General features: G+C 47.5%; 1 protein-coding gene across 2 annotated transcripts in view; it reads right to left on the bottom strand.

The window, feature by feature from the left end:
* LOC139367909 (myosin phosphatase Rho-interacting protein-like) overlaps positions 1–25631 on the bottom strand; it is a 79800-nt gene extending 54169 nt beyond the window's left edge. Inside the window, exons 1-3 of one of the 2 annotated variants that reach the window (XM_071106289.1) lie at positions 24783–25631; positions 16458–16535; positions 11970–12035 (exon numbers count right to left, since the gene is read on the bottom strand). In XM_071106289.1, the coding sequence (XP_070962390.1) occupies positions 11970–12035; positions 16458–16535; positions 24783–24905 (267 nt within the window). In that variant the 5' untranslated portion in view covers positions 24906–25631. The remainder of the gene's footprint in view (positions 1–11969; positions 12036–16457; positions 16536–24782) is intronic. The other variant, XM_071106288.1, reaches the window with a different exon arrangement.
* Positions 25632–27282: the final 1651 nt, after the last annotated feature.

The raw sequence follows: 27282 nt of genomic DNA on the forward strand, positions 1-27282 counted from the left end.
TACATCTCAGGGTTTGAGAAAACACTGCTAGCCTCCGTCTCTCACCGCATGTCATATGTCTCTCAAATGTACGACACATCCAATCCCTTCTGATGTAGTAACATTACATTAGTCTACATTAGATCTGGGTGCTTGCAGTGGCAGGCTGTGTGTGTGTGGAATGTTTGGGTCTGGGGCATATCTGGCATTTCCGTGTGGTTTTGGGGTCTAATGCTCTCTCTCTCTCTCTCTCTCTCTAGCCCCGTTAGTTAGTGGGAGCCTGCTGCATTTCACCAAATATGGGCATGTCAGAGGAATGCGGTGTAGAGCCTAGACCTCAGAGCATCTCCTTGACAGTTAACTAGTCCAGCTCCAAAAAGAAACTGCCCACTTGAATTAAACATCTTCGGTGAAATCTTTTCCCTTAAAGACCTTTTTATTTTACCTTCCCGTAACTATTTTGCTTATTTTATGCGTCACACGCAAAACAACATCTTCTAGGGAAATATTACCTTCCAGTCTGCTTTCTACGCACGTCATGGTTCCATGGCAACAAACAACCTGCTCAACTGAATCATGACATAGTTAAATCATTCAAATCCATCTACCTAGAGTCCTGTGAGATGGTGTTATATTGACCAGGATTCATCAGCTTTCGAACATTTGATAAGTGCTGCTCTGGTCATTGTTGCCGTTCCCACTAATCTCGTCATGGCGTCCAGTCCTTCTACCCCTGTGGGTTGGGATGGGCTGCCCACCTCTTCTACCCCTGTGGGTTGGGACGGGCTGCCCACCTCTGGCCTCTTCAGCTGGCCAAGAGCACAAGAATGACTAACAGTTAACCACCACTGAGGAGGAGAAGGGATACAGCAGTCCATATTGGGTGTTTTTATGGGAGTAAAGTAGTAGAGAGTCTGTCAGGGCAGAGGATAATCAGCGCTGAGCTTCGTATGGTCTCTGGCACATCCCAGCTAGCTAATAGCTTCACGTCAGTTAACGTTCTCTCAGTGTCTAAAATACACACCATCTTCGTTTTATATAACGCCGAGGCATTCTAGCCTGACGTAGGTTCTCTCAGTGTCTAAAATACACACCATCTTCGTTTTATATAATGCCGAGGCATTCTAGCCTGAGGTAGGTTCTCTCAGTGTCTAAAATACACACCATCTTCGTTTTATATAATGCCGAGGTATTCTAGCCTGACGTAGGTTCTCTCAAACACTTTCAGTAGGACATGACGTGGTATAATATGCAACGTATGCTCACATGTGGTTATCATCAACAACACATATGTGAAGCGTGGTAGTGAATTCTCTGGCACTAAGTGAACCATATTTAGCATTGTCAGGTGGCTGGCTAATCAAGAACATCATGGTCTGGCATCTTTATCACTGGGAGAGAGAGGAGAGGACTGTACAGTGAGATATGGAGACAAAAGCTCCTCAGAAAGCTCTATGAAAGGCTGAGCAATAGAATAGAAGATCACTTCATCAAAAAGAGCGATATAGGGGCTGGGGTCTATATAGGGGCTGGGGTCTATATAGGGTTTGGGGTCTATATAGGGGCTGGGGTCTATATAGGGGTTGGGGTCTATATAGGGGCTGGGGTCTATATAGGGTTTGGGTCTATATAGGGGCTGGGGTCTATATAGGGTTTGGGGTCTATATAGGGGCTGGGGTCTATATAGGGGCTGGGGTCTATATAGGGGCTGGGGTCTATATAGGGGTTTGGGGTCTATATAGGGGTTTGGGGTCTATATAGGGGCTGGGGTCTATATAGGGGTTGGGGTCTATATAGGGGCTGGGGTCTATATAGGGGCTGGGGTCTATATAGGGTTTGGGTCTATATAGGGGCTGGGGTCTATATAGGGGTTGGGGTCTATATAGGGTTTGGGGTCTATATAGGGGTTTGGGGTCTATATAGGGGTTTGGGGTCTATATAGGGGTTTGGGGTCTATATAGGGGTTGGGGTCTATATAGGGGCTGGGGTCTATATAGGGGCTGGGGTCTATATAGGGTTTGGGGTCTATATAGGGGCTGGGGTCTATATAGGGGCTGGGGTCTATATAGGGGTTGGGGTCTATATAGGGTTTGGGGTCTATATAGGGGCTGGGGTCTATATAGGGTTTGGGGTCTATATAGGGGTTTGGGGTCTATATAGGGGTTGGGGTCTATATAGGGTTTGGGGTCTATATAGGGGTTTGGGGTCTATATAGGGTTTGGGGTCTATATAGGGGTTGGGGTCTATATAGGGGCTGGGGTCTATATAGGGTTTGGGGTCTATATAGGGTTTGGGGTCTATATAGGGGTTTGGGGTCTATATAGGGGTTGGGGTCTATATAGGGGTTTGGGGTCTATATAGGGTTTGGGGTCTATATAGGGTTTGGGGTCTATATAGGGTTTGGGGTCTATATAGGGGCTGGGGTCTATATAGGGGTTGGGGTCTATATAGGGTTTGGGGTCTATATAGGGGTTTGGGTCTATATAGGGTTTGGGGTCTATATAGGGGTTTGGGGTCTATATAGGGTTTGGGGTCTATATAGGGTTTGGGGTCTATATAGGGTTTGGGGTCTATATAGGGGTTTGGGGTCTATATAGGGTTTGGGGTCTATATAGGGTTTGGGGTCTATATAGGGTTTGGGGTCTATATAGGGGCTGGGGTCTATATAGGGGTTTGGGTCTATATAGGGTTTGGGGTCTATATAGGGTTTGGGGTCTATATAGGGGTTGGGGTCTATATAGGGGCTGGGGTCTATATAGGGGCTGGGGTCTATATAGGGTTTGGGGTCTATATAGGGGTTTGGGTCTATATAGGGTTTGGGGTCTATATAGGGGTTGGGGTCTATATAGGGGTTGGGGTCTATATAGGGTTTGGGGTCTATATAGGGGTTTGGGGTCTATATAGGGGTTGGGGTCTATATAGGGGCTGGGGTCTATATAGGGTTTGGGGTCTATATAGGGGTTGGGGTCTATATAGGGGCTGGGGTCTATATAGGGTTAGGGTTCTATATAGGGGCTGGGGTCTATATAGGGTTTGGGGTCTATATAGGGGTTGGGGTCTATATAGGGGCTGGGGTCTATATAGGGTTTGGGGTCTATATAGGGTTTGGGGTCTATATAGGGGTTGGGGTCTATATAGGGGTTGGGGTCTATATAGGGTTAGGGTTCTATTTAGGGGTCTATTTGGGGTTGGGGTCTATATAGGGTTAGGGTTCTATATAGGGGTTGGGGTCTATATAGGGTTTGGGGTCTATATAGGGGCTGGGGTCTATATAGGGTTTGGGGTCTATATACAGTGCCTTGCGAAAGTATTCGGCCCCCTTGAACTTTGCGACCTTTTGCCACATTTCAGGCTTCAAACATAAAGATATAAAACTGTATTTTTTTGTGAAGAATCAACAACAAGTGGGACACAATCATGAAGTGGAACGACATTTATTGGATATTTCAAACTATTTTAACAAATCAAAAACTGAAAAATTGGGCGTGCAAAATTATTCAGCCCCCTTAAGTTAATACTTTGTAGCGCCACCTTTTGCTGCGATTACAGCTGTAAGTCGCTTGGGGTATGTCTCTATCAGTTTTGCACATCGAGAGACTGACATTTTTTCCCATTCCTCCTTGCAAAACAGCTCGAGCTCAGTGAGGTTGGATGGAGAGCATTTGTGAACAGCAGTTTTCAGTTCTTTCCACAGATTCTCGATTGGATTCAGGTCTGGACTTTGACTTGGCCATTCTAACACCTGGATATGTTTATTTTTGAACCATTCCATTGTAGATTTTGCTTTATGTTTTGGATCATTGTCTTGTTGGAAGACAAATCTCTGTCCCAGTCTCAGGTCTTTTGCAGACTCCATCAGGTTTTCTTCCAGAATGGTCCTGTATTTGGCTCCATCCATCTTCCCATCAATTTTAACCATCTTCCCTGTCCCGGCTGAAGAAAAGCAGGCCCAAACCATGATGCTGCCACCACCATGTTTGACAGTGGGGATGGTGTGTTCAGGGTGCTGAGCTGTGTTGCTTTTACGCCAAACATAACGTTTTGCATTGTTGCCAAAAAGTTCAATTTTGGTTTCATCTGACCAGAGCACCTTCTTCCACATGTTTGGTGTGTCTCCCAGGTGGCTTGTGGCAAACTTTAAACGACACTTTTTATGGATATCTTTAAGAAATGGCTTTCTTCTTGCCACTCTTCCATAAAGGCCAGATTTGTGCAATATACGACTGATTGTTGTCCTATGGACAGAGTCTCCCACCTCAGCTGTAGATCTCTGCAGTTCATCCAGAGTGATCATGGGCCTCTTGGCTGCATCTCTGATCAGTCTTCTCCTTGTATGAGCTGAAAGTTTAGAGAGACGGCCAGGTCTTGGTAGATTTGCAGTGGTCTGATACTCCTTCCATTTCAATATTATCGCTTGCACAGTGCTCCTTGGGAGGTTTAAAGCTTGGGAAATCTTTTTGTATCCAAATCCGGCTTTAAACTTCTTCACAACAGTATCTCGGACCTGCCTGGTGTGTTCCTTGTTCTTCATGATGCTCTCTGCGCTTTTAACGGACCTCTGAGACTATCACAGTGCAGGTGCATTTATACGGAGACTTGATTACACACAGGTGGATTGTATTTATCATCATTAGTCATTTAGGTCAACATTGGATCATTCAGAGATCCTCACTGAACTTCTGGAGAGAGTTTGCTGCACTGAAAGTAAAGGGGCTGAATAATTTTGCACGCCCAATTTTTCAGTTTTTGATTTGTTAAAAAAGTTTGAAATATCCAATAAATGTCATTCCACTTCATGATTGTGTCCCACTTGTTGTTGATTCTTCACAAAAAAATACAGTTTTATATCTTTATGTTTGAAGCCTGAAATGTGGCAAAAGGTTGCAAAGTTCAAGGGGGCCGAATACTTTTGCAAGGCACTGTAGGGGTTGGGGTCTATATAGGGGTCTATATAGGGGTTGGGGTATATATAGGGGTCTATATAGGGTTTGGGGTCTATATAGGGTTTGGGGTCTATATAGGGGTTTTGGGGTCTATATAGGGGTTTTGGGGTCTATATAGGGGTTTGGGGTCTATATAGGGGTTTGGGGTCTATATAGGGGTTTGGGGTCTATATAGGGGTTTGGGGTCTATATAGGGGTTTGGGGTCTATATAGGGGCTGGGGTCTATATAGGGGCTGGGGTCTATATAGGGGCTGGGGTCTATATAGGGGCTGGGGTCTATATAGGGGCTGGGGTCTATATAGGGGCTGGGGTCTATATAGGGGCTGGGGTCTATATAGGGGCTGGGGTCTATATAGGGGCTGGGGTCTATATAGGGGCTGGGGTCTATATAGGGGCTGGGGTCTATATAGGGGCTGGGGTCTATATAGGGGTTGGGGTCTATATAGGGGCTGGGGTCTATATAGGGGCTGGGGTCTATATAGGGGCTGGGGTCTATATAGGGGCTGGGGTCTATATAGGGGCTGGGGTCTATATAGGGGTTGGGGTCTATATAGGGGTTGGGGTCTATATAGGGGTTGGGGTCTATATAGGGGTTGGGGTCTATATAGGGGTTGGGGTCTATATAGGGGTTGGGGTCTATATAGGGGTTGGGGTCTATATAGGCGTCTATATACAGGTTGGGGTCTATATAGGGGTCTATATAGGGGTTGGGGTCTATATATGCGTCTATATAGGGGTTGGGGTCTGATATAGGGGTCTATATAGGGGTTGGGGTCTATATAGGGGTCTATATAGGGGTTGGGGTCTATATAGGGGTGTATATAGGGGTTGGGGTCTATATAGGGGTTGGGGTCTATATAGGGTTTGAGGTCTATATAGGGGTTGGGGTCTATATAGGGGTTGGGGTCTATATAGGGGTTTATATAGGGGTCTATATAGGGGTTGGGGTCTATATAGGGGTCTATATAGGGGTTGGGGTCTATATGGGGGTCTATATAGGGGTTGGGGTCTATATAGGGTTTGAGGTCTATATAGGGGTTGGGGTCTATATAGGGGTTGGGGTCTATATAGGGGTTTATATAGGGGTATATATAGGGGTTGGGGTCTATATAGGGGTCTATATAGGGGTTGGGGTCTATATGGGGGTCTATATAAGGGTTGGGGTCTATATAGGGTTCTATATAGGGGTTGGGGTCTATATAGGGGTCTATATAGGGGTTGGGGTCTATATAGGGGTTGGGGTCTATATAGGGGTCTATATAGGGGTTGGAGTCTATATAGGGGTCTATATAGGGGTTGGGGTCTATATAGGGGTCTATATAGGGGTTGGGGTCTATATAGGGGTCTATATAGGGGTTGGGGTCTATATAGGGGTCTATATAGGGGTTGGGGTCTATATAGGGGTCTATATAGGGGTTGGGATCTATATAGGGGTCTATATAGGGGTTGGGATCTATATAGGGTTCTATATAGGGGTTGGGGTCTATATAGGGTTTGGGATCTATATAGGGGTTGGGGTCTATATAGGGGTCTATATAGGGGTCTATATAGGGGTTGGGGTCTATATAGGGGTCTATATAGGGGTTGGGGTCTATATAGGGGTTGGGGTCTATATAGGGGTCTATATAGGGGTCTATATAGGGGTTGGGGTCTATATAGGGTTCTATATAGGGGTTGGGGTCTATATAGGGTTCTATATAGGGGTTGGGGTCTATATAGGGTTCTATATAGGGGTTGGGGTCTATATAGGGTTCTATATAGGGGTTGGGGTCTATATAGGGTTCTATATAGGGGTTGGGCTCTATATAGGGTTCTATATAGGGGTTGGGGTCTATATAGGGTTCTATATAGGGGTTGGGGTCTATATAGGGTTCTATATAGGGGTTGGGGTCTATATAGGGTTCTATATAGGGGTTGGGGTCTATATAGGGTTCTATATAGGGGTTGGGGTCTATATAGTGTTCTATATAGGGGTTGGGGTCTATATAGGGGTCTATATAGGGGTTGGGGTCTGATCATGTTGATGATAAAGAATCCACTTCCATCTTCTCCTGACGTGTGCTGAATTCCCAGAATAACGTATCAGCAATATTTTGGGAGCGTTCCTATTCTAGGGACCCGGGGGGGCGCACAGTGACGGTAAATAGTGGTCATTTTCCTGACCCCGTTTCCCGGTGCCGTTCCGGAGAGTTCCCTGGGATGCAGATGAAAAGGCCGGAGGACAATGAGCCCCACCGCGTCAGAGTAACCAGGGTAACAAAGAGAGGAAAACACTACGACAACTCAACGAACACGTGTCAGTCACACAGTTGGGGAAAAAATGGACGCACGCAAGAATAGACAACACACACACACATGGAAACTGGGATGTTTCCTCACTTTGTCATCGCGTGGGGATTCATGATTACACAAAGATAATTATTCTGATTTCAAACATATCATCTCCAGAAAGCAACCAACTACACACAAACACAGTGCCTTTGTCTTCATCTCAGCAGTCAAAAGCAGAGTCATCTCCTCTTCGTCAATTTGGATTGCAGAGAACTGATAAGTGGGGTTTGATAAGTGGGTTACGTGTAAAGCAGACCCAACGCTAGGGTCAGGGTTAGAAGCTGAAAGCCAGGGACTGAAGCAGCATTGACAGTCAGACAGAGTGTGTAAAGGCCTCTCACACAAGCAGCCTAATCTCCAGTATGATCAGCCAGTGGGGTTGGTCACCAGTGTCACATTCCCCAGTGACACGCAGACATGCACACACTAAACTGTAATGGACTTTCTCTAGTTTATGTTCTTCCGTTTCTTTCTTTCACAATCCGTATTTTTCTACTAACCTTCCCCGCTCACTCTGTTCTCTCTCACTCTGTTCTCTCTCACTCTGTTCTCTCACCCCTTCTTCCCTCTCCTCCCTCCCTCCACCTCCCACCTCTCTCCACCTCCCACCTCTCTCCACCTCCCACCTCTCTCCACCTCCCACCACCTCCCACCACCTCCCTCCCTCCACCTCTCTCCACCTCCCTCCCTCTCTTCACCTCCCTCCACTCCCTCTCTCCACCTCCCTCCACTCCCTCTCTCCACCTCCCTCCCTCTCTCTCTCTCCACCTCCCTCCCTCTCTCTCCCCACCTCCCTCCCTCCCCCTACCTCCCTCTCTCCACCTCCCTCCCCCTACCTCCCTCTCTCCACCTCCCTCCCTCCCCCTCTCTCTCTCCACCTCCCTCCCTCCCTCTCTCCACCTCCCTCGATCCCTCCCTCCCTCTCTCCACCTCCCTCGATCCCTCCCTCCCTCTCTCCACCTCCCTCCCTCCCTCCACCTCCCTCCCTCTCTACCTCCCTCTGTCCACCTCCCTCCACTCCCTCTCTCCACCTCCCTCCACTCCCTCACTCTGTTCTCTCACTCTGTTCTCTCTCACTGTTCTCTCTCACTGTTCTCACCCCTTCTTCCCTCTCCTCCCTCCCTCCACCTCCCTCCCTCCACCTCCCCCTCCCTCCACCACCTCCCTCCACCTCTCTCCACCTCCCTCCCTCTCCACCTCCCTCCCTCCACTCCCTCTCTCCACCTCCCTCCACTCCCTCTCTCTCCACCTCTCTCTCTCCACCTCCCTCCCTCCCTCTCTCTCTCCACCTCCCTACCTCCACCTCCCTCCCTCCCTACCTCCCTCTCTCCAACTCCCTCGATCCCTCCCTCTCTCCACCTCTCTCCACCTCCCTCCCTCCCTCCACCTCCTTCCCTCTCTCTACCTCCCTCTGTCCACCTCCCTCCACTCCCTCTCTCCACCTCCCTACACCTCTCTCACTCTGTTCTCTCTCACTCTGTTCTCTCTCATCCCCTCCTCCTCTCACCCCTTCTTCCCTCTCCTCCCTCCCTCCACCTCCCTCTCTCCACCTCCCTCCCTCCCATTCTCCACCTCCCTCCCTCCCTCTCTCCACCTCCCTCCCTCCCTCTCTCCACCTCCCTCCCTCCCATTCTCCACCTCCCTCCCTCCCTCCACCTCCCTCCCTCCCTCTCTCCAACTCCCTCTCTCCACCTCCCTCCACTCCCTCTCTCCAACTCCCTCTCTCCACCTCCCTCCACTCCCTCTCTCCACCTCCCTCCACTCCATCTCTCCACCTCCCTCCACTCCCTCTCTCCACCTCCCTCCACTCCCTCTCTCCACCTCCCTCCACTCCCTCCACTCCACCTCCCTCCACCTCCCTCCACTCCCTCTCCACCTCCCTCCACTCCCTCCCTCTCCACCTCCCTCCACCTCCCTCCACTCCCTCTCCACCTCCCTCTCCACCTCTCTCTCTCCCATTCTCCACCTCCCTCCCTCCCCCTTTCTCCACCTCCCTCCCTCCCTCTCTCCCTCCCTCCCTCCCTCCACCTCCCTCCCTCCCTCCCTCCCTCCAACTCCCTCCCTCCCTCTCTCCACCTCCCTCCCTCCCTCCCTCTCTCCACCTCCCTCCACTCCCTCTCTCCACCTCCCTCCACTCCCTCTCTCCACCTCCCTCCACTCCACCTCCCTCCACCTCCCTCTCCACCTCTCTCTCTCCCCACCTCCCTCCCTCCACCTCCCTCCCTCTCTCCACCTCCCTCCCTCTCCCTCCCTCTCTCCACCACCTCCCTCCACTCCCTCCCTCCACCTCCCTCCACTCCCTCTCTCCACCTCCCTCCACTCCCTCTCTCCACCTCCCTCCACTCCCTCCCTCTCTCTCTCCACCACCTCCCTCCCTCTCTCCACCTCCCTCCCTCCACCTCCCTCTCTCCACCTCCCTCCACCTCCCTCCACTCCCTCTCTCCACCTCCCTCCACTCCCTCTCTCCACCTCCCTCCACTCCACCTCCCTCCACCTCCCTCCACTCCCTCTCCACCTCCCTCCACTCCCTCTCCACCTCTCTCTCTCCCCACCTCCCTCCCTCCCGTTCTCCACCTCCCTCCCTCCCTCTCTCCACCTCCCTCCCTCCCTCCACTCCCTCCCTCTCTCCCTCTCTCCACCTCCCTCCCTCTCTCCACCTCCCTCCACTCCCTCTCTCCACCTCCCTCCACTCCCTCTCTCCACTCCCTCTCTCCACCTCCCTCCACTCCCTCCCTCCACTCCCTCCACTCCCTCTCTCCACCTCCCTCCACTCCCTCTCTCCACCTCCCTCCACTCCCTCTCTCCACTCCCTCTCTCCACCTCCCTCTCTCCACCTCCCTCTCTCTCTCTCAACTCTAGTATTAGCCTGGTCAGGGACAAAGCTCATGCAAACTTGCAACATTTTGTTAAATATTCGGGGCCCTTCTCAGAATTTCCAGCACCAATGAGATTCAGGCAGACAGACACTGCTGTAAGCTATCTGAGCAAGGGGATAAGAAGGAACTAGGTAGGCTTATTTTATGACGTTTCAGAGCATGACCTTTTTTCCCCCCTTTCATGCTGAGTAGTAATCGAAACAGAGAGAGAAGGAAAGATTAAGTTGAGGAACTATTGTCCTTCTCAATGGATGTAAAAACAGACTGTGTTTACTTATTTTGAGAAGCTCCACAGTGATGGTGGAGTTGAGACAATCACAAATACTATCAGATCCCAAAATGAGTAGATTTAGAGGCCTCAAACTAGTCCTACTTTTATATGCGTAATCAGGTGAGTGTTCTTACTCAAGATTGACAGGAGCTCTCTAAACAAAAGACAACGAATAAATGGACAACTCGTAAATGGAATGAGATAAACCAGTGTAGCCTAAGTTGAGGCCTCTAAACAACGTGTCCACTCTGACAATGACAACGCTAAGACTGGAGTATTAATATATGGAACGTGTTAACGGACATTACCGTAACCAAACAAACATCGTAGATTAGAAGCCATGGTAATTAACGGTAAACGTACTACTGGTGATAGAGGTGATCCGTCCCTGAGGCCTCCGCAATGGACTAGTCCACTCAGAGAGGGGTGAATCAGAGAGGGGTGAATCAGAGAGGGGTGAATCAGACAGGGGTGAATCAGACAGGGGTGAATCAGACAGGCGTGAATCAGACAGGCGTGAATCAGACAGGCGTGAATCAGACAGGCGTGAATCAGACAGGGGTGAATCAGACAGGGGTGAATCAGACAGGCGTCTCGTGTGCCATAATTATTTTGTATACATTTGCCACTGCTGGACTAAAACAAATCTCGGTCGACCAACAGCCTATCAACTAAATGTGGTAGGCCCTACTTCCTCCATTAACATGGTTATGGTTCCTCTATGGTAGGCTGGAGTAGAGCTAGGTAGGCTAAAAGAGACAAGAATGCTACCAAGTCATCTCTTTTTCCAGGCAGGCACCACCGATGACGTCACCACTACACAGGCAGGCACCACCGATGACGTCACCACTACACAGGCAGGCACCACCGATGACGTCACCACTACACAGGCAGGCACCACCGATGACGTCACCACTACACAGGCAGGCACCACCGATGACATCACCACTACACAGGCAGGCACCACCGATGACATCACCACTACACAGGCAGGCACCACCGATGACATCACCACTACACAGGCAGGCACCACCGATGACATCACCACTACACAGGCAGGCACCACCGATGACATCACCACTACACAGGCAGGTACCACCGATGACATCACCACTACACAGGCAGGTAACACCGATGACATCACCACTACACAGGCAGGTACCACCGATGACATCACCACTACACAGGCAGGTACCACCGATTACATCACCACTACACAGGCAGGTACCACCGATTACATCACCACTACACAGGCAGGTAACACCGATGACATCACCACTACACAGGCAGGTACCACCGATGACATCACCACTACACAGGCAGGTACCACCGATTACATCACCACTACACAGGCAGGTACCACCGATTACATCACCACTACACAGGCAGGTCATTCAACCTACAAGGAAGGATATTGTGAAACACTACTCGTCCTTGTCAAATTGCCTCTGCTTGAAACCACAAGGCAAGAGAGTCAGTGCCATAACCTGGTTACAGACGCAGGTGAGGAGCTGTTAAGTTGTGAGGTAGCAAGTGGAAGTTGCGTGGCGGCTTTGACAGATCCTTACCGATTCGTCCAGGGCGAAACGCAGGCAGCCATGTTCGTACAGCACAAAGAACCTCCGTTGCCATTTCTGTCAGGAGAGAGAGAGACAACGTTACTACATCTGTCTGCAGGGAGAGAGAGAAACAACGTTACTACATCTGTCTGCAGGGAGAGAGAAACAACGTTACTACATCTGTCTGCAGGGAGAGAGAGAAACAACGTTACTACATCTGTCTGCAGGGAGAGAGAGAAACAACGTTACTACATCTGTCTGCAGGGAGAGAGAGAAACAACGTTACTACATCTGTCTGCAGGGAGAGAGAGAGAAACAACGTTACTACATCTGTCTGCAGGGAGAGCGAGAAACAACGTTACTACATCTGTCTGCAGGGAGAGAGAGAAACAACGTTACTACATCTGTCTGCAGGGAGAGAGAAACAACGTTACTACATCTGTCTGCAGGGAGAGAGAGAGAAACAACGTTACTACATCTGTCTGCAGGGAGAGAGAGAAACAACGTTACTACATCTGTCTGCAGGGAGAGCGAGAAACAACGTTACTACATCTGTCTGCAGGGAGAGAGAGAAACAACGTTACTACATCTGTCTGCAGGGAGAGAGAGAAACAACGTTACTACATCTGTCTGCAGGGAGAGAGAGAGAAACAACGTTACTACATCTGTCTGCAGGGAGAGAGAGAGAAACAACGTTACTACATCTGTCTGCAGGGAGAGAGAGAGAAACAACGTTACTACATCTGTCTGCAGGGAGAGAGGTAGGTAGGCTAGTGGTTAGAGTGTAGGGACGGTAGGTAGGCTAGTGGTTAGAGTGTAGGGACGGCAGGTAGCCTAGTGGTTAGAGTGTAGGGACGGCAGGTAGCCTAGTGGTTACCAGGAACTCAAATCCTTCTGTTCACCTGATTTAGAATTCCTCACAATCAAATGTAGACCGCATTATCTACCAAGAGAATTCTCTTCGATTATAATCACAGCCGTATATATCCCCCCCCAAGCAGACACATCGATGGCTCTGAACGAACTTAATTTAACTCTCTGCAAACTGGAAACGATTTATCCGGAGGCTGCATTCATTGTAGCTGGGGATTTTAACAAGGCTAATCTGAAAACAAGACTCCCCAAATTTTATCAGCATATCGATTGCGCAACCAGGGGAGGAAAGACCTTGGATCATTGTTACTCTAACTTCCGCAACGCATATAAGGCCCTGCCCCGCCCCCCTTTCGGAAAAGCTGACCACGACTCCATTTTGTTGATCCCTGCCTACAGACAGAAACTAAAACAAGAGGCTCCCACGCTGAGGTCTGTGTGCGATTCGGTGTGCGAGTTCATTAGAACGTGCGTTGAAGATGTCGTTCCCATAGCAACGATTAAAACATTCCCTAACCAGAAACCGTGGATTGATGGCAGCATTCGTGTGAAACTGAAAGCGCGAACCACTGCTTTTAATCAGGGCAAGGTGTCTGGTAACATGACCGAATACAAACAGTGCAGCTATTCCCTCCGCAAGGCTATCAAACAAGCTAAGCGCCAGTACAGAGACAAAGTAGAATCTCAATTCAACGGCTCAGACACAAGAGGCATGTGGCAGGGTCTACAGTCAATCACGGACTACAGGAAGAAATCCAGCCCAGTCACGGACCAGGATGTCTTGCTCCCAGGCAGACTAAATAACTTTTTTGCCCGCTTTGAGGACAATACAGTGCCACTGACACGGCCTGCAACGAAAACATGCGGTCTCTCCTTCACTGCAGCCGAGGTGAGTAACACATTTAAACGTGTTAACCCTCGCAAGGCTGCAGGCCCAGACGGCATCCCCAGCCGCGCCCTCAGAGCATGCGCAGACCAGCTGGCCGGTGTGTTTACGGACATATTCAATCAATCCCTATACCAGTCTGCTGTTCCCACATGCTTCAAGAGGGCCACCATTGTTCCTGTTCCCAAGAAAGCTAAGGTAACTAAGCTAAACGACTACCGCCCCGTAGCACTCACATCCGTCATCATGAAGTGCTTTGAGAGACTAGTCAAGGACCATATCACCTCCACCCTACCTGACACCCTAGACCCACTCCAATTTGCTTACCGCCCAAATAGGTCCACAGACGATGCAATCTCAACCACACTGCACACTGCCCTAACCCATCTGGACAAGAGGAATACCTATGTGAGAATGCTGTTCATCGACTACAGCTCGGCATTCAACACCATAGTACCCTCCAAGCTCGTCATCAAGCTCGAGACCCTGGGTCTCGACCCCGCCCTGTGCAACTGGGTACTGGACTTCCTGACGGGCCGCCCCCAGGTGGTGAGGGTAGGCAACAACATCTCCTCCCCGCTGATCCTCAACACTGGGGCCCCACAAGGGTGCGTTCTGAGCCCTCTCCTGTACTCCCTGTTCACCCACGACTGCGTGGCCACGCACGCCTCCAACTCAATCATCAAGTTTGCGGACGACACAACAGTGGTAGGCTTGATTACCAACAACGACGAGACGGCCTACAGGGAGGAGGTGTGGTGTCAGGAAAATAACCTCACACTCAACGTCAACAAAACTAAGGAGATGATTGTGGACTTCAGGAAACAGCAGAGGGAACACCCCCCTATCCACATCGATGGAACAGTAGTGGAGAGGGTAGCAAGTTTTAAGTTCCTCGGCATACACATCACAGACAAACTGAATTGGTCCACTCACACAGACAGCATCGTGAAGAAGGCGCAGCAGCGCCTCTTCAACCTCAGGAGGCTGAAGAAATTCGGCTTGTCACCAAAAGCACTCACAAACTTCTACAGATGCACAATCGAGAGCATCCTGGCGGGCTGTATCACCGCCTGGTATGGCAACTGCACCGCCCTCAACCGTAAGGCTCTCCAGAGGGTAGTGAGGTCTGCACAACGCATCACCGGGGGCAAACTACCTGCCCTCCAGGACACCTACACCACCCGATGTCACAGGAAGGCCATAAAGATCATCAAGGACATCAACCACCCGAGCCACTGCCTGTTCACCCCGCTATCATCCAGAAGGCGAGGTCAGTACAGGTGCATCAAAGCTGGGACCGAGAGACTGAAAAACAGCTTCTATCTCAAGGCCATCAGACTGTTAAACAGCCACCACTAACACTGAGTGGCTGCTGCCAACACACTGACACTGACTCAACTCCAGCCACTTTAATAATGGGAATTGATGGGAAATGATGTAAATATATCACTAGCCACTTTAAACAATGCTACCTTATATAATGTTACTTACCCTACATTATTCATCTCATATGCATACGTATATACTGTACTCTATATCATCGACTGTATCCTTATGTAATACATGTATCACTAGCCACTTTAAACTATGCCACTTTGTTTACATACTCATCTCATTTGTACATACTGTACTCGATACCATCTACTGTATCTTGCCTATGCTGCTCTGTACCATCACTCATTCATATATCCTTATGTACATATTCTTTATCCCCTTACACTGTGTACAAGACAGTAGTTTTGGAATTGTTAGTTAGATTACTTGTTATTACTGCATTGTCGGAACTAGAAGCACAAGCATTTCGCTACACTCGCATTAACATCTGCTAACCATGTGTATGTGACAAATAAAATTTGATTTGATTTGATTTGGTTAGAGTGTAGGGACGGCAGGTAGCCTAGTGGTTAGAGTGTAGGGACGGCCTAGTGGTTAGAGTGTAGGGACGGCCTAGTGGTTAGAGTGTAGGGACGGCAGGTAGCCTAGTGGTTAGAGTGTAGGGACGGCAGGTAGCCTAGTGGTTAGAGTGTAGGGACGGCAGGTAGCCTAGTGGTTAGAGTGTAGGGGCGGCAGGTAGCCTAGTGGTTAGAGTGTAGGGACGGCAGGTAACCTAGTGGTTAGAGTGTAGGGACGGAAGGTAGACTAGTGGTTAGAGTGTAGGGACGGCAGGTAGACTAGTGGTTAGAGTGTAACGCCAGTAACCAAAAGGTTGCTAGATCAAATCCCTGAGCTGACAAAGTAAAAATCTATCGTTCTGAATAAGGCAGTTAACCCACTGTTCCCCGGTACGCAGTCATTGTAAAGTAAGAATTTGTTCTTAATCTACTTGCCTAGTTAAATAAAGGTTACATTTTAAAAAACGAATGACATGACGACCCTGCAGTGGACCCTCAGGCCTACATCCACTGTATATAAACACTACCGACGCAGGTTCAGAGTCCATTTCTCTGACTCTATTGATCATCGGTCTGTAGTGTTTCAAGCTCTTCCATTACGCTCCGAACAAGATCTAGCTTCCTAAGTGGATTTTAAAAACCCGATGAAAACCTCCTGATGGTCCACGTTCACTCATCCCCTCTCTCACTACAGGGTTCTGCTGCCTGGGGAATGGTGTTCAGGCGAATGTTTATCATGTGACTACAGTGCTACGGAACAGCGAACATGCATACTAACCCATCCCCCACTTCATGTGAGCGTACACACACACACACACACACACACACCATGGGTGCTCTTACCCGGGATCTTTGCATGGGATTGCTAAAGTCTGTTCCCTCGGGGGCCAAGCACAGCCATCCGCCATAAATAGGTTTGGCCTGTAAAACACAAGAGAACAGAGCAATTTAGACGAGCATTAACATTGAGGGGGGAGGGGGAAAGCAGTGAGAGAGAAAGTCTGGGTGAATGAGTAGAGAGAGACCCTCAAGGCAAGGCCGTCTTAAAACCACACCGGTTAGCAAGCCTGTCAGTGTAATCAGCACCATTTGATGCTACAAACCACTGCCTTTCCGTTCAAATTGCTTCGATGAGTCTAGAATGAAGCTTTCCGTGTGAACAACAACAGCGCCCGCCTATTCATCTATATTCACCTCACGGAAGTTGTTTTGAGCCAAAAAACAAACTTCTTGTTCCCAACGAAAACACAGAGGAGAAGTTCAGAAAGATGTGGAAACATAAACACGGAGACAGAGTTCCCACAGGGCCGAGGGGGAGAAACATTTCAAATGGGTGCTCTTTGTACTCTATTAAAAAAACTCCTGTCTGTCTCTAATTGTGACTGTTAAACATTACCAAGAAGCAGCTGTCAGTTGGGCTCCTTTTCCCACTCTGAACCCTTAAATTCCAGGCTAGCGTCTCCCCTGCAGCAGAGAAGTGTAGGATTATTCGTCTGCGGGGGATTTTGACCATATTGCTAGCTAGCCCGTGCCCCTGTATATCAGTCATAAATCCACATGTGCCTTGTTTCAGCTTGCGAAGACTGCCTGACTAATGTGTCTACAGAGACAGGTAGATGAAGTGGTGCCTTTCAAAAAGGTGATAGGTGATTGAGGTAAACGTGTCAAGACATAGTCCTTAGACATCTGATAAGAAGAGTCTGGTGGCCTCCCGAGTGGTGCAGTGGTCTTAGTGCTAGCTGTGCCACTAGAGATTCTGGGTTAGAGAGTCCAGGCTCTGTCGCAGCAGGCCGCGACCGGGAAACCCATGGGGCGGCGCACAATTAGCCCAGCGTCGTCTGGGTCAGGGGAGGGTTTGTCCAGCAGGGATGTCCTTGTCCCATCGTGCACTAGCGACTCCTGTGGCGGGCCGGGTGCAGTGCACGCTGACACGGTCGCCAGGCGTTCGGTGTTTCCTCTGACACATTGGTGCGGCTGGCTTCCAGGTTAAGTGGGCATTGTGTCAAGAAGCAGTGCGTCTTGGTTGGGTTGCGTTTCGGAGGACTCACGGCTCCCAACCTTCGTCTCTTCCGAGTCCGTACGGGGGTTGCAACGATGAGACAAGACTAACTACCAATTGGAAACCAAGAAATTGGAGTGAAAAAGGGGTACAAATGTTATTATATAATAAAAGAACAATCTGGCATTTAGACTGAGGATTAGCATACACCAGACACGATCCAAAATGGATGTTTCCTGTCCTCAGATCCTATATAGGGGTGGAAGACAGCCTAGCAATTAAGAGCGGTGGGACAGAAACCGAAAGGTTGCTGGTTTGAATCCCCGAGCTGATTCAGTTGTGCCCTTGAGCAAGGCACTTAACCCTAAATTGCTCCGGGATCACCGTCAATAAATGGCCGACCCCAGGATGTGACCCCACTCTTCGAGAGCGCCTCAGAGGGAGTGGGGTATGCAAAAAACACATAGGACAAATACTATTCTATTATTATAGCTATATGGGCAATGTGATCAATAAATGAGCCCATACCACACAGGTAAGAGGTGTTTTATAGCATAGCAAACTAACATGGAAAGAGAGACAGAGAGCGAGAGATAGCGGCAGAGAGAAACAGATCGATCGGGAAAGAGACTGACAGGAGAGAATGAGAGAGAGAGGAGAGGTAGAGAGAACGAGCGAGAAAGAGACTGACAGGAGAGAATGAGAGAGAGACCAAAGGAGAGGTAGAGAGAACGAGTCAGAAAGAGACTGACAGGAGAGAATGAGAGAGAGATAAAAGGAGAGGTAGAGAGAACGAGCAGCTGTAGACTGAAGGATGTTGGTGGGAGACAAAAGGAGAGGTAGAGAGAACTAGCCAGGAGAGACTGACAGGAGAGAAGAGGAGAGACACAAAGGAGAGGTAGAGAGAACAGGCCTCACTTCCTCTAAAGAGACTGACAGGAGAGAAGGCAAGCCCGACCGACCACCGGAGAGGTAAGGAGAATCCCAATAGACAACAATAGTAAGACTGACAGGCACTAATGTGAGTTCAGAGACAGAGGAGAGGTACAGAGAACGAATGGTTAAAGATCAACTACTCCAATAGACAACAATAGTAACGGCGTCTTTTCCACATTAGGCACTAATGTGTTTTAGTTCAGAACAGAGGCTTTAATAGTTCTACAATACTTACAATGGTTAATCATTCATCCCCATTACTACTCCACATTAAACAGCTACATTACTACTACTCCACATTGAACAGCTACATTACTACTCCACAATAAACAGCTACATTACTACTCCACAATAAACAGCTACATTACTACTACTCCACATTAAACAGCTACATTACTACTACTCCACATTGAACAGCTACATTACTACTCCACATTACTACTCCAATGAACATTACTACTCCACATTACTACTCCACATTGAACAGCTACATTACTACATTACTACTCCACATTGAACAGCTACATTATTACTCCACATTACTACTCCACATTGAACAGCTACATTACTACTCCACATTACTACTCCACATTACTACTCCACATTGAACAGCTACATTACTACTCCACATTGAACAGCTACATTACTACTACTCCACATTGAACAGCTACATTACTACTACTCCACATTGAACAGCTACATTACTACTCCACATTACTACTCCAATGAACATTATTACTCCACATTGAACAGCTACATTACTACTACTCCACATTGAACAGCTACATTACTACTCTACATTACTACTCCACATTACTACTCCACATTAAACAGCTACATTACTACTACTCCACATTGAACAGCTACATTACTACTCCACATTACTACTCCAATGAACATTATTACTCCACATTGAACAGCTACATTACTACTCCACATTACTACTCCACATTACTACTCCACATTGAACAGCTACATTACTACTCCACATTGAACCACAGAGAAGCGCTACATTACTACTCCACATTGAACCACAGAGGACGGCTACATTATTGTTTTACTGTTCTCACATGGTATGCATTTGTTGCATGAGAAATAAGGAGCTGTTACTGCCTCCAGTACAGACACTGTGAAAAACACGAGGCTCGTCGTCATTGAATTGTGTGGTAGGATATCCATTAGCGGATTCTGGTGTGATTGATGTAGTGATGTCCCATTCCCTGGGGTCATTTCTCTCTCCCTACCACTAGCTGCTCCGTTCGAGTATCACTCCCACACCAAGGGACAGTCGAAAACAAGGGGGAGGGCTCAGGGAGGGGGTGGGGGGTTATTGGGATTCAACACAACTCTCCATTTCCTCCCCACTACAGACCAAGGGGCCCTTAATGACTGAAGGGGCTTCCTCTCTCCTCCACTCATTTCAGAGCCATACTAAAAAGTCCATTCAAATGTACTGTGTAGTCCGATTGTCCACCTTACTCCTGCTAGCCAAGTAAAACCATTGCAGAGCCTTGGTCATTCTGGAATAGAAATGGAACGTATAGATCTAACATATATGATTCTGGACCATGTGGAATAGAGATCAATGTACGTGTATCCTAGAACTCTGGTCTCCACCGGTGAGAGTAACCTCTGGGAAACTCTGCTCCAGTTTCAAGCCAGACCCCGCACTTCCTTTCACAAGCTCTTCCTCTCCTTCCTCCCCCCAAACTCCTGCCCCCACCACCACCTCCCCGAGTTCTCTTCCTCCCTCCAAACTCTTGCCATACCCCTGCTCCCACCACCTCCTCCCTGAGTTCTCCTCTCTCTCCTTCCCTCTATACCCCTGCTCCCACCACCTCCTCCCTGAGTTCTCCTCTCTCTCCTTCCCTCTATACCCCTGCTCCCACCACCTCCTCCCTGAGTTCTCCTCTCTCTCCTTCCCTCTATACCCCTGCTCCCACCACCTCCTCCCTGAGTTCTCTTCTCTCTCCTTCCCTCTATACCCCTGCTCCCACCACCTCCTCCCTGAGTTCTCCTCTCTCTCCTTCCCTCTATACCCCTGCTCCCACCACCTCCTCCCTCTATACCCCTGCTCCCACCACCTCCTCCCTGAGTTCTCCTCTCTCTCCTTCCCTCTATACCCCTGCTCCCACCACCTCCTCCCTGAGTTCTCTCTCTCTCCTTCCCTCTATACTCGTCTCCTACCACCACCTCCCTGAGTTCTCTTCTCTCTCCTTCCCTCTATACTCGTCTCCTACCACCTCCTCCCTGAGTTCTCCTCTCTCTCGTTCCCTCTATACCCCTGCTCCCACCACCTCCTCCCTGAGTTCTCTTCTCTCTCCTTCCCTCTATACCCCTGCTCCCACCACCTCCTCCCTGAGTTCTCCTCTCTCTCCTTCCCTCTATACCCCTGCTCCCACCACCTCCTCCCTGAGTTCTCTTCTCTCTCCTTCCCTCTATACTCGTCTCTTACCACCTCTCCCAGACTGTTTCTGCTCACTCACTCACCCAGCCACCACCCTCTCTCAAATCCCTCTGTCTATACCTCCATCACATCCCTGCCCCCTCCATCTCTCCCTCCTCCCTGCCCCCCCACCATCTATCCTGAGTGTGTTGTCCCCCTCTCCGATGCCTCGGGAACTACAGGGCAGTGTAGCTCAGTGATTAGTTATTAAGGGTTGTTTTTCTGGATCTAGGCTCTCTCCTCTCCCAAAAGAACATACAAAGTGCTCTCTCTGGCACACATCATCATATGAGCTTGGAGGCATCTAGACCTAGGTCTACACATCAGGGAAATAAGTCATTTTTCACACTAAACTAACTGCCAAAGACGGAATCTGCTTTGACGCCCCTCTCCTCCCACAGTTCCACCTTCCTCCCATCATTGCGGTGTATAATAAAGAGATTGTTTATATTGGATACTGTTCCTCCACATTCTGTTCCTTTTTCTTCAGATAACTTATCCATGTGGGCTAGGAATATTGTTTTGTTTTTGCTCTTCTCAATGTTGCAATCATGAGGGAGGTTTGATCAAATGACAGGAGAGTGAAAGATTGAGCTCAGCGACTCCCTTTTCCTTCATGTCCAGAATCAGATTCAAAATAACTTGTTTTTTAATATAGGGCTCAAATTCAGTTAGACTAAACGAGAGCTTCTCTTGGAGTCATTCAGTGTTTCAACTTCATTAGGACAACATGGAAGCACCCTGACCTCTAGTCATCTACTTCCTAGCAGCCCAGTGGAGGGAAGAGGAACCACCCTCCATGTTTCACTTATGATTTCTACACTTCCACTTTCCTGCTATTTCCATTTGGTCCACTCATCCCAAAAGAAGTCATTAAATAATATGAGCGAGCAGATAGCCTACAGTCTTCAATAATGTTCACGTTGTCTTGTCGACAATGGAGGTCAATGTCATGGCTAGTTTCTCAGAATGGATTTGGGATAGAATGTGGTTCTTTTAAAGTATTGTTTTATTTTATGAAAGCAGGCCTAGCTAGCGTAGAAGATTATTGTTTACGTTGTCAGGTTAAGATTCGTCCGGTATGAGACCAAGTCATTTCCAGCCCTATATATAGAGAGAGAGCAGCGAACAGAAGAATCTCTGGCTCCACCTGTGACATCATAAAGGACAGTCTAAACGGGATCCTTGGGACATCCCAACGTTGATGTCACCCCCATTGACGTTGAAACTTAAAAATGGTTTGGTAAGTGTTAGGGTTGGGTAAAGGTTATAGGTAAGAGTTATGTTTAGGGGTTAAGGTTAGTGTATAGCCCTCTCAAGGATCCCGGATAGCACTAACCCGAGAGAGGAGGGCTGCATCTCAGGGAGATTAAGAAAGTGATGTAAATCACTTTAAGATTCTATGCCTGACTGAGCAGTCCGGGTCAGAAGGAGAACCTTGCAGTAATCACAAGCAGGCCGTCACACACAAACACACACATCCTCACGCACAGTCTCTTCGGAGGAGAGGACCGCTTGCTGTTGTTGCTGCTCTTAAGCCACGTTCAAGGGCCCATCTGGACGTCATCGCATGGGATCAATTACAGGATACAACCGAGACTAGCTAACGATCTGGAAGACAGATCTTCTCATTCACTACTTCGCTGGCTGAAAGAAAAGGCGAGAAGCTTCTTCTTTTTGGACTGGAAACGTGTCATTTCAACCAAAGACTTGACGGTGCTTTGTTTCTAACGGATGTGTACTCAAGTCCACACTTTGTGTGTCTACTTGAATCTAGAGCTTCATATTTTCAGTTGTGTACCAACATCTTGAGCAGGAGTGTAACGGTCCACGTATTGGTACCAAACCCGGTCGGTACCTCTGGTCCGCACTGCGAATCGGATGAATACGGAAAAACAAGAGATGGAAAAAAAAGACACTATGCCTATAACGCTGCATTGTATGCCTCTAATTACTGAGATGAAAAAAACCCCATCTCAGACTATTCCATTAAAAACAACTAGAGCCTATGTGCACATTGTAATCAAAAATGTGAATCTTAACTGGCCCATTTGAAAACGGTCCTTTTGTGAGGCGCAGCGGGGAACTAGTTGTGTATCATGGAGAGTGGTGGATAAACCAGGAGGATCTTCATCATCGGTTAAACCTCTAGTTTGGGAACATTTCATCTTCCCAGTAGATTACAACAGCGAAGGGCATAGAGGGTATATGTTGCCACTGCTCAACCAGAATAGCCTGTGCAACTGCCAACACCTCAAATACGTAGACACATTTACACAGACACCGAAGCAAGACGAAAACGTTAAAAAAATCTATAATAATAATAAACTTCTCCCCTCTGCATTCAAGCCCCCCCCGCAGCCGATTCTGACCGGGCCAAATAGAATTAGAGAGAAAGGTATGTTAATAGCCTATGCACCCAATCTCAGTGGTTAAGAACAGGGGTTTTCAGCACCTTGTGAAAGTGCTCGAACCACGTTATAAACTTCTCCATCTCGCACCCATTTCAATAAACAGGAAGTACCCCGCTCTATGTAAGCAAGCTAAAGTCAATGTTGTCAATGAGTTGGCCAATGAACCCGTGTTGCACTTGTCAGCAATCAAGTTTTCAAGATATGTAACTTTCAAAATACAGAAATCATCCCCGTATGATGCATAGTTGATGAGTGTGTTTTCATTTAAGAAAGTCCAGTGTTGTTATTCCCTATGGTGCTCTTATGTGATTCAACTTGGATCAGGCCTTATACGACTGATGATCTTGTATGGAGTCAGGAATAACAACACTTTGGATTTCATTAAATAAACAAAAAAACATTTTTGGCATTTCATTTTCCCGCTGTTCACTGAAACTGAACTGTGACCCCGAAACCGCAGTAAGTACCAAACAATGGGTTTGGTGAACCACTACACCCCTAATCTTGAGTCAGCTCAGCTGCAGAGAACCCACGGCCGGGATCACATTCAGGAGGGCACCACCGTATTGTTTGCATCCACAGATATCTGTGTGTGGCAGACAATGCCCCCGAGTCAGCTGGTGACCCTGCTTGCCAATGCCAGCCCTATGGGACAACGGGATCGTTCAGGTCAATGTCTCCCAAATATTGGGTCAGGACCCATGATGGGTCAGCTGATTCCTCCTTTTGGATGGGTGGTGTGATTTGCCAGTTGTAAAATGCTATTTCTAACCAGAAGCTAGTCAAAAACCTGGTTCATCCATCTATTCAAATCTAAAATGTTCATCTGTGGCTTTCCAGGATTGTCATATTATCACATCTTATTCCTACATTTGAACCAGTGGTTGATGATTGCGAGAAACACTGGTTCTTCCCATCAGAACCACACCTTAGTTTGTCAGGCTGAAGCAGGGTAAACAGTTACTGAATGAGGATACAGCCTGAATGTCTTACAACACACACACACACACTATTGGCAATACGAAAGCTGATTAATAGACTTGAGGAATTCGCTACAGCCGCAATAACATCTGCTAAATATGGTGTATGTGACCAATAAAATTTGATTTGATTTTAGGATTTCAAAGTAGACAGCATGAAATAGGTCAACACTGTCACCGTTTTAAAACTCTGGTATAAAAACCTACAATACTATGCGAAGTTCCATTGCAAGTTTGACTAGCTAACTGTTTAATTCAATTATTACATAACCTGCCAGCAACAGCAAGCTCGACACGCCCAAATGGTTATATTGTAGCTAGATTAGCAACGAGTTCACGTTACAAGCACCTATGCTACAATGTGGCAACAGCACCACAATAACAACGCATTACCTGATTCAGATCTTGATCGGTCAAGAGATGCAACTCCCGAGGTTTGAAGCAATTCTGACATTTACTTTTATTGAAAATGTTCGCCTGGAATTTCCTGCAAGAGTTGTCTTTCGCCGTAGACATTGTATTTCGCCTCCGTTCACCGTAAAATGCAAACGTGAAAGAAAAAAAAAGAATGAAAAAAATGTAGACAGTGTTTAATTCCGTTGTTTTCTTTATCTACGTTTATTTCATCCAATTTGGCACATGGTCCCAGCAATCCAATTGCATGATGATCCCAATAACAAGCGGTCTCCAGTTCACACACACACACAGTCCATATTCAAAAGTCTTGTGTTGTTTAGTTGTACCCAATGTACATTATCCAATATTGACTGCTAGACGACACCATTCGTGTGCGTTATTCAGTCCATGGCCTGTATCCACAAAGGCAAGCGAGTAACAAAGTAGTTTTTGTTGTAATCGATAGTTAGCTAACTAGCCAATGTTATTGTGCGAACCACAAAAATAGAAATTGCAGTGTTCGCAGCCTCAAGCTCCAAGGTAACAGCTTCCATCTGGTGGTAACCTAAGTTACACCCATTGAAAGGGGAAAAAAATCACAAAAGTGGAGGTAGCTGGCTAGCAAGCGCTAACTAGCTACAAACCTAACAGTAACTCTTTGCGAAGTTTATCACGACTGTCTATTCACTGGCTAGCAAGCTGGGTAATAAAATCGTCTCGCCTAGCTAGGTATTTAGGTAGTGTGGAATACAAAGCTTCTGCGTAATTAACTCCCCGCTGACACATAGTACTCAGACGAAGCGCTTCTTACACAATCATTGAAGCACACACGAGTTTTTCGGTTTTGGTTTCCATGGATAGCAGCGCCCCTGGGTTCATTTTTCTTCTTCTTTTTTTTCTTCCGGGAGATCTCTTAACCAATGGGAGGGAGGTCGCGGACGCACAGATCTTCTGATGGAATTGTCATGGTATCTCGCGATAGTTGCTCTACAACGCCATCTAGCTAGGGATGGGGACGCAACAATAACGAATAAACACTAGATTGTGTTGTTGCTTTGTGTTGGCCAATGACAGGCTTTGAATTACCAGTCGGCCATATTGGTAATCTGCAGAAGATGCAGTCCTCATAGAATGAAGTGAATTCTACATTATTTAAGTGAAATGTTTTAAGGACAAAAGTACATTGATTTTATGTATTTTGTTGTTGTTGTTGTAGTGGGGACAGTAACATTAATAATAATTTTTAAAAAAGTATACTTTAAGGAAAATGTATTTCTAAATGTTTTTATTCATATGTTAAGCTCACATAATATAATTTAATAGCATTATGCATTAAGGTGTTTGTAATCGATTAAACGTGGCAAAAACAAATGTTTTTCTATTGCTTCTAAAAATCATTGTTACAACGATGGGACAGTAGTAAAATGGAGGAGTGGTGGCTTCGAAACAGCACCCCCTACCAGTCTTCTAGTATACATAAACCATTGGTCACACGGAGAGCTCCAATGACCGACCATTTGTGCCTCTGAAACGGATCTAGAATCAGATTTCTCTTCTGTTATCCCATCCTAAAGCCAACCCAGGATCAATAGCGAATGGAATAAGTACCAGGGACAAAACCAGTAGTGGTGCTTGATAAAATCTCTGAGGAAGCCAAGCCAACCCAGGATCAATAGCTAGTGGAATAAGTACCAGGGACAAAACCAGTAGCGGTGCTTGGTAAAATCTCTGAGGAAGCCAAGCCAACCCAGGATCAATAGCTAGTGGAATAAGTACCAGGGACAAAACCAGTAGCGGTGCTTGATAAAATCTCTGAGGAAGCCAAGTCAAGGCAGTAAAAAAGCCATATTACAACCTACAACCTTGTGATAATTGTGTTGTTTGCTCTATAACCCATTAGTTCACACGCCACCGTGATATACAATAAGGCCGTGACAACAAAAAGACAACAATCACACAGTGGCGGAATAAATTCAACAACAGATACGTTTGTTTCATCACAAAACCAGAGAGAAACATCTGTCCGGTGACAAAGCAAATACTGCATGTGACAAGTCGTTATTATCACCTGCAGCATGGTCAAGCAAGTTAACGTTTTCAACACTAAACAACTACTGATTTAGAACCATGGAGTTACAGCAAGTCATCACAAAGACAACAGGAGCCCTGCCTCCGCTATACCAGCACCATTTCAACTTAAACTGCTTCAAGTTAGCGTTCTAAAGCATTTTTCAACTGTGGACACCATGTTGTCATATTTTATGCTGTCTGTCAACTTTGCCATCCTCGAGGCTATTAAGTGATGGGCATCAACGTGTCTTCTGTGATTACAGCTCAGCTTTTCTGTTGCTGAACATGTAACATCCAATTTACACAGGCATTCTTTCAATCCGTAGAGTTTTCAAGTCGTGGTTTCTGACAAATCCCTGAAAATCCCAGATCTTTCACGTACCATTGTAATGTTCCTACAGTCTAGTATCACAAGTCTGTCCTACTA

The sequence above is a fragment of the Oncorhynchus clarkii genome, chromosome 16, assembly GCF_045791955.1.
Source record: "Oncorhynchus clarkii lewisi isolate Uvic-CL-2024 chromosome 16, UVic_Ocla_1.0, whole genome shotgun sequence".
Taxonomy (NCBI): Eukaryota; Metazoa; Chordata; class Actinopteri; order Salmoniformes; family Salmonidae; genus Oncorhynchus; species Oncorhynchus clarkii.